Raw genomic sequence first — 10,984 nt, 5'->3', positions numbered from 1 at the left:
AAGTAGGAGAAGCGATTAGTGATCCAAACTTTTTAAATAGGGTGAAGTGTATTGTTTTGGAATGTCTTTGTGATGGCGGTGTGACTCTTAATTCTCCTTTGTAGAATTTGTGTGACAAGGTCGTCACTAAGACATGGTCTATGTTTTATAAGTACGTATAGGGGCCAGTAAATTATTAAATATGTAACTCTATACTCTTTTGGATGTGATTATATGAAATACAATTCATATGATTTATATGAAAAATGGGGATTTCGTTACTTCTCTGTCACGAACAGTGGCAACTTCGTTACTTCTCTGTCACGAAAAAAGGGCACTTCGTGACGTTCCTGTCACGAATATTGTGCACTTCGTGACGTTACTGTCACGAAAAATGGGGATTTCGTGACGTTCATGTCACGAAAAATTTGGATTTCGTGACGTTCATGTCACGAAAAATGTGGATTTCGTGACGTTCCTGTCACGAATATTGTGCACTTCGTGACGTTCTTATCACGAAAAATGGGGATTTCGTGACGTTCCTGTCACGAAAAATGGGGGCTTCGTGACGTTCCTGTCACGAAAATTGGGGATTTCGTGACGTTCCTGTCACGAAAATGAAGTCTTCAAGTCACGAAACGGTACGTTTTCGTGACATACCAGTCACGAAATTGTTCCCTTTGATGGAATTTAATGAGAAATCTCTTCTTCTTTTCATTAAATCCGTCGTAGGGGATAAATGGTTGTTATGAATTAAAATGATAAAATTTGAAAAATAAATGGACAGCCGTTCTACTTACCTAGAATATCAAGAAAATATGAGAAGGATAAATGGTAAGTGAGTTCTACTTACCTAGAACATCTTGACGAGCTAATGTGTTTTGTATCGTGAAGTGTTGTTGACATACATTCATCTGTCTCATTTCATTTCATCAAAGGGATGTCATGACGTTCTCGTTTAAGAGCGTTGGTAGTCCTCCCAAAACAACTCATTTAAGAGTCTAGAAGGGGATGTCATGACGTTCTCGTCACGCAAAGTAGTGATCTCGTGACGTTCCTGTCACGAAAAAGGGGACTTCGTGACGTTCCCGTCACGAAACATGGGGATTTCGTGACGTTCCTGTCACGAAAACTGGGGACTTCGTGACGTTCCTGTCACGAAACATGGGGAATTCGTGACGTTCCTGTCACGAAAAATAGGGATTTCGTGACGTTCCCGTCACGAAACATGGGGATTTCGTGACGTTCCCGTCACGAAACATGGGGATTTCGTGACGTTCCTGTCACAAAAATGAAGTCTTCAAGTCACGAAACGGTACGTTTTTGTGACATACCAGTCACAGAATTAAAATCAAAACATTTAAACATTAAAACATTAAAACATTGTAAATATTGAGTACCTCATCTCGAACTACATTTTATTTCTTTCCGTCAACCCCCCTTTGGCAAGCCGGCAAATCTTTATGGTCTTCGACAATAGCTCCCTTTGATTTCAAAAATTCCTCCCAATTCTCGCCGAATATTTCTTCAAGAACGGAGTTAGCCATCAAAACCGGAGATTTGTAATCCTCACCTGCATGCATCTCTACATACTCGTTGTATTCAGCGTCGCTCATGTCATGACGCTTCTTTAATTTCCTGGGAGGGCGCGGATATGGAATCATGTAATATCTCGCGGTCGAGTTTCTACTTCCTGAAGGCATCTCCGACGTCTCATTCACCGTTATGTTCGGGGTCGGCTATGGTGGGTCGGGATCGCGTTGCGACATGTGGCTCGATTATGTCCTACTCCACCACAGCGACTGCATTTATTCCTTCTATCCTCATCCCCTTCCCATTGAGAGGGTATTCTTTTCTTTTTCGGTCTTCCGGCGGCACGAGCCGCAACATGAGGTGGATTTACTATTTTTTGCGTGACTTCCTCTGGAAAATTCCACGACTCCTCGCTGCCAATTGGATGAATTACACCTGCATAACAACTTCTCCAATATTCGGTGGTGTAGTAATTTGATATGTACTTCTCAACTGCGAAGTTTCGAACACCGCAAGCCGCAATGCCGTGGGGACAGATAAAGTTGTCAGTTTGAAAGACACGGCAACTACATGTCTTCTCTCTCAAATTTACAGCCCACTTTTGCCCCTCTCTATCAACGACTTCAAACTCGTACACCGATGATGGACGCACCTGTTCCGCACCCAATACCATTTTGTTTACGGGTTATAATAAAAAAACATCTTATAAAAAAAATTAAAAATTGAATGCCTATCACGTACCCCCAGTCCAGTAGATTTAGCGTGGTATTCTTCAAGTTTTTTATTCGCGTCAACGCAAAGGATCGTCAATGTTCCCAACGTTTTTTCTCTACGTTCGTAAAACCATTTACTCATTCTCTCCCGGAGAAAATCAAATAGCTTGGCAATAGGGAACTCTCTCGGTTTGACATTCATTGCATTCAGCGACTCGGCATTGTTTGATGTCATTATTGAGTACCTCTTCTCCGTGTAGAAACTACGAGCCCATTTTTCGTAGCCTACGTCGTTCTGAAGATACGCTCGGACTCTTGGATCTTCCTCATCTATCATAAGCATATACTTTTCAAACTCTGCATACGTGTATGCCTTTGCTGCAGCATAGAACGTCCAATTCACCTCTTTTGATAGACCTTTGATTTGGTTCTTCACGTTCTTCAAAAGATGAAACATGCAATAACCATGGTCTGAGTTAGTGAAAACCTTTTTCACACTGTTAATGATTCCCGCGTTCCTGTCAGACACTATGACCTGATGTGACCTCTCCCCGATTGCTTCCTTTAACCTTGTCAAGAAGTAAACCCACGATTCAGTAGATTCTGAATCACCAGCGCCGAATGCGAGGGGGTAAACTTGTTCATTCGCATCCATACCACATGCTGAAAACAGTGTGCCTTTATAGTAACTCTTCAAAAAAGTGCCGTCGATGATAACTACGGGCCGTAGATACTTCCACCCCCTTTTCCAAGCACTAAACGACATGAAGAAGTATTTGAAACGGTGGGATCGAGGAGTTGTGACAAGGTCGAATGACGAACCTGGATTGTTAGTCGACCACATGTACATGAATTTAGGCAGAGATCTATACGATGCATCATCGGTGCCAAACAATGATGATAGTGCCGCCTGTCTTGACCTCCATGCTTTTTTGTAGGACATGTCCACTCCAAAATCTTGTTGCATGTAGGACATGATGTCTTTGGGTTTGCATGGTGAACATGAGGGATCGATGTACCTGTGTTTCATAGTCTCGCCTACAAATGTGGACGTAGCCTGAGGATGTTCTCCTTGTCTGAATTGTGTAGCACACGTGTGCTCAGAATCATACCTGCAAGAATGTAAGAGCAATGTTAATTTCGGGTCACCACGATAATATCAATGTAGAAATAAGTAATAAGTCACCTCCTCACTTCAAAGATCTCGGATGTAGTCTTTTTTACTCCACGAACAGACCACGCGCATGAGTCATCTCGACAAACAACATGGATATACCGTTTGTTAGAAGTCTTCGTCTTGAACGTAAAATGTTTCGTGATTGCTAACATGCATAAATGTTTCTTCAGAGTTGCTTTGTTGGCGTACAATCCTCCTTTGACTAGTCTCAGCGGAGAGTGCATATCTGACACATCAAGGTCAGGATGCATATTTTGGTTATCCGTGGAAGGCGTATCGCATTGACTCGTCCTCCTCGTTCTAGAGCAAGGCGTACTAAACCGTTTTGGAGTGCCTGAGCGCGGAGGGGTCTGCCATGGTGTGCCTGAATGACTCTGATTCGGGTCGGGGATCTCGGGAGAACTAGCCTCCGACTTAGGAGAACTAGCCTCCGACTTAGGAGAACTAGCCTGAATGTCCGCTTGTGCTGGTTGACCGGTGGTCGGAGTTGAACCAACGCCTGAGTCCGAAACCAACGGCTCTTGCTTCAATGGCTCCATATCTACTACCAAACTAAATTTGGATCTGTCCGGTTTCTCCTTCCGAAGATGCAAGTAACATTTCAAACTTAGGTCGGAGTCAATACTTACTGGGGGTACCGACCCTTCTGTCTCATAAGAAACACGGAGGACTTGATTTTTAGGTGAGCGATTGAGCGTGGCATACAATAGCTGCATAAACACCTCGTACGTTGCTTTTGCCGGTATTAAGATTCCCACTGCACACCCAGGGCCAGCCTCGTATCGTTCATGTTTCACCCATCTACCGCTATGCTTGACGAAGGTATGAATGTCTTTCATAACTGCAAATAGTGGAGATAAAGTCACATTAAATTATTTTCTCATAAAACTTTATTATAGTAAGCACTTGAATCCATATTATATAATATCGTTCATGTTTGTCATTGCAGACTTTAGTTTCGTGACAATAGTGTCACGAAATAATTTAATTTCGTGACAATAGTGTCACGAAATAATTTAATATCGTGACAATAGTGTCACGAAATAATTTAATTTCGTGACAATAGTGTCACGAAATTAAATATAGTGTCACGAGATAATTTCGTTTTGTGACTATATTGTCACGAAATATGGAGTCATGCTAAAGCTTTCGTGACTATGGGTGTCACGAAATAATTTAATTTCGTGACAATAGTGTCACGAAATAATTTCTTTTTGTGACTATATTGTCACGAAATATGGAGTCATGCTGAAGCTTTCGTGACTATGGGTGTCACGAAATAATTTAGTTTCGTGACAGTCACGAAATAATTTCGTTTTGTGACTATATTGTCACGAAAATATTGAGTCATGCTGAATCTTTCGTGACAACGTTGGTCACAAACACTGTAACGAAATGGCTATGTATGAGGGAGCTTACCGGAATAAAGAGCGAAAAGAGTGTCAATGTGGGAGCTTGCTGCGCCGGAAAGGGCAGAGAGAGACGGCGGCGAAGGTGGGTGGCCTTGGAAGACGACGGACGGCGCGAACTAAGAGAGAGAGGAGGGATGGCCGTCAAGTTTGAGAGAGAGGACGGACGCCGGCTGAGATCCAGACACCCCGACGACAATGGGACACGACGCCAATGGAGGTGATGCGACGGAGACAATGGAGGAGATGAAACAAGTGCAGTGGAGAAGAAGATGAAGCCGAAATGAAAAGAAAGGAGAGATTGAGAGTAGGGTTTAGTTTTTAGGATTCTTAAAAAAAAATAAATAGAAAATAAATAAGGGTATAATGGTAATTACATAAATAGAAATAAATGAAGAGGTCCTATTACTGACCTTTTAAAAAAAAGGTCCAAAAAAGTCATTTGCCCTCTATTTACTCCTAGTTTTGGAAAACTCCCTATATTGATCACGAAGATAGGTGTCCAAAATGCCAAATCAATCTTTTTGTTAAGCCAAAGAGAGGCCCGATTTTAACTTTTTTTATTGGACAGTGGGCCGAATCGGATATAAAAAATAGGATTTTGGACCCAACATAAAACCAAACCATCAACCCTCGCAGCCGAAGGTCAGAGTCGGACTCGAATTTAAAAAAGAGTCTAAAATGACCATGAAAAGTCCTAAACAAATATCATTTAAAAAATTGTATTTTTGAATTAAAAAATACATTTTAATCAAAACAAAAAAAATTATTAAAAATGATTATATCATTAAAATTTAATTTAATCCAAGTATCGAAAACAATTTTTGACATAAAAACATAAATTTTGAATGAAAATTAAATAATTCTAATTTAAAAAGGGTTATGTACGAACTAAGCTTGGGTTTGAACTTTTTTTAATGCCCAAGTCGAACTGAGCCCGCTTAGGATCTTATTATCCCAAACTCGGCTTGAGCCTTAGCCCCAAGGGCTTTGGAACTCATCATTGGTTGTACCTATGATCTTATTCATCAGGCCCGATCCAACAACCTACTATAAAAGTCTAGGTTGTGCTTAGTGTTTAGATAACATCGAGCAAAAACTAGCATATATGTTCAGCATAATACTTGCATTCATTGAATACGGAACAAACCATTGAGACATGTAAATGAATTAGAGACCAATAAATCAAATGTTTTCATATAAAGGCTAAGAAATATACAAATATACGTTATCTTCCACCACTATTTACATGGGACCTAGAAACCTATGAGAATTTGTGAAGATTTCCAAAAAAGGATGGTGGACGGTTAGACTTATTGTCCTCTTTCTTAGGTCCGACCGAGCTCAAGAAAGAGGAAATTCGTATCGGATCAAGGCCACCGCGACCACAATCAAGACAAAGGAAATTCGCATGTCGTACATAAACCAATAGTGCAAAATTCGGGAGCCAATTTTAATATGAAAATAGAATAAATTTATAGAAAACAAATAAAAATGCATATATATATATATATATATATATATATATATATATATATATATATATATAGAGAGAGAGAGAGAGATAGAGGGGGGTAGAGAGGGAGTATTTACGATTTCGAACACTCCATATCATTTTTCTTAATTTTTTAATTTATATTTTCATATGTTGTTCATGTGATATTGTTTATATAGCAAGGCAAATATAACTCGAGTTGTGTACGACTCATTTTGTCGTTGCTTTGTTTGTTACTTTTTTTACAAATTAAATTGTTTCTCTTTCCATCTCTCTATCTGCATTTTTATTTGTTTTCTACAAATATATATTATTTTTTCAAATTAAAATAGGCTCACGTACAGATCATGCACTACTGGTTTATGTACTACAAGTGAATTGCCATTAGGGGTGAAACTGGATCGGTTCGGTTCGGTTTTTGACATTTTTAGTATCCGAATCCGAATTTTCGGTTTTTAAAAACTCGGTCCAGTATCCGGTCCAATTTAGTCTAAAACCGAAATTCGGTTATCCGAATATTCGGTTATCCGGTTTTTTAAATCCAGTATCCAGTCCAGTATCCAGTTTTTAAAATTCGGTTATCCAGTTTGTAAAATTTCAGATCCAGTTTAATATCCAATTTTATAAAATGGATATTCATTTTCTAAAATCCAAATCCGGTTTGTAAAAATTCAAAAAACGAGTACAAACCAATCTTATAAAGCTCCAAAATGACAATACATAATCTAAAACTGAGTAAAAAAAAAAAAAATTCAAAAGGATACTCGTCTCCAACTACATGAACATGTAAATATCATAATATAAAATTAAAATTACAACCCTAATGATCATAATAAACCATACAACGATTGAATTTGTGTGTTACTTTTATAGATCACATAATCAAGTTGTACATGTAGTAGCAGTAGGAGTTGATATATGAGAAGTTTGTTCTTCTATGACAACTTGAACATCATCTGTTAATAATAATGACATAAATTTAAAATAAATTTGTTTTAATAAACAAACAACAAATGAATATGTCAAATAACTTATCAAATTAATTATCTTACCCAAAACAACTTGCTTAGAATCATTTAGTGCTTCCACTTCAGTAAAATCTGATTTGGGAAAAAAATAAAAACGCTAGGTCTCTCTCAAAATTAGGTCAAGTCTTTTTTTTTAATTAAAAAAAAATCGGTTAAATAACCGATATCCAGATTTTTCCAAAATCAAATCCGATATCCGGTCCAGTTTTGTAAACCGGATCGGTTATCCGAATCCGAATTTCGGTTAGCTGACGTGGCTCCAAATTTCGGTTTCGGTTCGGTTTGGATATCGGTTTTATCCGATTTTCGGTTCGGTTTTGTACAGCCCTAATTGCCATTGTATTAGTTGTGGACGCGGTACCCTAACCATATACAAGTTGTATGGGCATTTCAACTACGTTGACTCTGGCAATGCAGCAGTTCCCACAAGTAATAGGAACAAAGCCGAGGAATCATCGCCGCCACTAGCGAGACAAATTCATCTTTGTTAGCCATTCGCCAACACATCTCGTAAAATCTATTTTTTTTTGTCAAAATTAATTCAATTACTTATCACATTTAATGTGCCAACTATGTCCCTATCTTTTTTTTTACCAAACGTAGAAAACACCACGGACAAATTCATTAACAACCCTCATTTAAATGGCGGAGGAAAACCGAGGTTACAATAAAGCCCTTTGATCGCTTAAAACCTCTCGCATAGCACATGGGACAAGCCTGACCAATGCAAAGCGAGCCAAATTGTGAGCGACAACATTACAAGAACGTGGAAGAAAAATAAAATCAAAATCTAAAAAGTTCAAGAGTCTTGCCTTAATGTCGTTCAAGATTGTACCAAGTTTCGTCGTCAGGATGATCCCGATCTTGATCGGGCGTACCACTTCAAGACAATCAGATTGTACCACAATCCGGTCCAACCCAAGGTCTTCAGCAAGGAGCAGCCCCTGAGACCGGGGGGGAGGAGGGGAGAAAACAACATGGTTGACCAAAACTTCCGAGGTAATAACAAACCCACAGTCATCCCGGAGTACACACCCGGTCCCAAAACGTCCGTCTCGGGTATCAATTGCTGCATCTACACTAATGACGGTAACTCCGTTTATAGGCGGAGGCCACGTTGGAGCCACGAAAACGGTACCTCTCGGAGTGGGATCCTTGTTGGCCTTCTTATAAGCTTCGAGGAAGTCTCCGGTCCACTCCACAAGCTCCTCCGGAGACCATTTTTCACTTCCGATAGTAACTTTGATCCTATGATTCCAAATCTCTCAAACTAATACCACGAAGAAATCAAAGTTACGTACCTCGATGATGTTAATGGCATAGATGAATATGCTAGTGGCATCCTCCACGCGGATATTTTTTACCACATCCCCGAACCCCGCAATTTTCCAAATTTTTTGGGTCTACCGGCATCGCAAATAGCATGAGTAACCATTTTCGTGTCCCTCTAAGCAAACCGGGCAGTGGTTTTCATCGGCAATCTTCCTTTGTTCGAGCTTTGCTTTTACCAGAATCCAACCCTTACACACCCTTCAAGCTAAGAGTTTAACCTTTGGAGGGATCGGGAGCTTCCAAAGGTTGTTCCACCACGAGGAGGAGGTTGAGGGGGTCAAGAAGCTAGCCACCGCCGAAGTGGACATCGCCACCCTATACCTACTCTTCACCGAATATTTTCCATCTTTGGTGTAGTGCCAACGTAACATGTCAGCAGCCCCGACTCGGCTCTCCAGGATACGAAGAATGACCTCCGCATCTTCTCTTTCAAACATTGCTTGGGCCAAGGCTTCATTCCAACTTCCATCATTAAGTTTGAGTTTCGCAACTCGCATGTCCTCGGTGATGAAGGGAGGGTCAATGAGAGAAAATCTATAAGAATGAGGAATTTATCTATCCTTTTGTGCGAGCACCGATTCCCTACCCCTAACCTTCCATCTCGATCCCACCTCAAGGATCTCTTTATCCCACACCAAGCTACGCCACATGGAGGAGCCATTAGAGCTACCGTCATCCCGATAAGATCGCCACTTGGTTAGTAGCTCTCACGGAACACACTCTCGACAAGGTTGCCCAGTCTCTGTAAAAGCCGCCACACGCTCTTCGCAATAAGAGCTTGGTTGAACTTTTCGAGGTAAGCCAAGGCCGTCATCCGCCTTATTCTTGGCCAACTCTTCCCACTTACACCAATTGATCTTCCTTTCTTCACTGCAATCGCCCCACTAAAATTTGGCCATCGCATTATGAATATAGGTAATAAGAGTCTTGTGGAGCCGGAAGCAACTAGCCACGTAGCTTGAGATGGCTTGAAGAACCAATTTGATGAGGACCTCTCTTCCGGAGTGCCAGAACCAAATACCTCTCCATATCTTGATCTTCCCAAACTCTCTCCCTTGCGAATGCGAACAACTCTTTCTTTCTCCTACCGGTGAATAGATAATAAAGGCAGAAAGAAACCAATTTCCGGGAATGATTTCTTTATTAGAATACTCGGAATTTATATATATAAGCAGGAGATATGAACAAACTAAACAATAGGAACTAACGTAGAAAAAATAGGAACTCTAACTAATCCTCTAACTAATCAGATAATATCTAATATTTACACAATAAATATCTAACTAACAGATTAATATTATCTAACGAAATAATATTGACATTCTCGACACCCTCCCTCAAGCTGGAGAATAGATATCGATCATTCCCAGCTTGGATAGAAATCCTTCAAACATCGTACTGAATAGCCCTTTGGTGAGAACATCTGCAAGCTGCTCTGAAGATGGGACAAAGGGTATGCAGATCTCGCCACTTTCCAGCCTTTCTATGATAAAATGTCGATCTATTTCGACATGCTTAGTCCTGTCGTGACGTACCGAATTCTGAGCAATGCTGATCGCAGACTTGTTGTCACAATACAACTTCATCGGTTTGTCTTATTCAACTTTTAACTTCTCCAAGATCTTTCGAAGCCATAACAGCTCACATACTCCTTGAGCCATAGCTCGGAACTCGGCCTCTGCACTGCTTCTGGAGACAACTGGTTGCTTCTTGCTTCGCCAAGTGACTAAGTTGCCCCACACAAATGAGCAGTAACCAGTTGTAGATCTTCTATCTGTTGAACTTCCGCCCCAATCAGCATCAGTGAAAATCTCGACCCTTCTATTTCCATTCTTCGAAAACATGATTCCTTTACCCGGACTCCCTTTCAAGTAATGAAGAATCCTGTAGACAGCCTTGGTGTCTTTTTTCGAGGGACAATGCATAAACTGACTAACCAAGCTTACTGCAAAAGCAATATCCGGTCTTGTATGAGCTAGATAAATTAGTTTCCCCACCAGCTGCTAATACCGAGTCTTGTCCACAGGCTCACCACCATCATCTTTTTTCAGTTTCTGATTCGGATCAATAGGAGTCGCCACAGGTTTATACCCGAGTAATCCAGTTTCTTTCAACAGATCTAGAACATATTTCCTTTGTGAGATAACTATGCCTTTTGAAACCTAGCTACCTCCATCCCGAGGAAGTATTTAAGTGGTCCTAGATCCTTGAATTCAAACTGGTTCGATAAGAAGTTTTTCAGCGAGTCCAGCTCTACGGTATCATCTCCTGTCATAATAATGTCGTCTACATACACAATTAAAATAGAAATTTTACCA

The 10,984-nt window shown here is 40.3% G+C and overlaps 1 protein-coding gene across 1 annotated transcript; it reads right to left on the bottom strand.

Moving 5' to 3' along the window:
- Window positions 1–7,958: 7,958 nt before the first annotated feature.
- LOC149401005 (uncharacterized) lies at window positions 7,959–9,163 on the bottom strand. Its single transcript, XM_089610575.1, has 4 exons — window positions 8,885–9,163; window positions 8,699–8,781; window positions 8,147–8,582; window positions 7,959–8,051 (listed from the first exon to the last, which is right to left on the bottom strand). The coding sequence occupies exons 1-4, from the start codon at window positions 9,161–9,163 to the stop codon at window positions 7,959–7,961; spliced, it is 891 nt and encodes a 296-aa protein (XP_089466701.1).
- Window positions 9,164–10,984: the final 1,821 nt, after the last annotated feature.

This window comes from Urtica dioica, chromosome 4, assembly GCF_054948205.1.
Source record: "Urtica dioica subsp. dioica isolate 48M chromosome 4, U.dioica_male_clone48M_v1_H2, whole genome shotgun sequence".
NCBI classification, from domain to species: Eukaryota; Viridiplantae; Streptophyta; class Magnoliopsida; order Rosales; family Urticaceae; genus Urtica; species Urtica dioica.
Note: the sequence above shows the minus strand (reverse complement) of the source record. Positions and strands in the feature narration are given on the sequence as shown.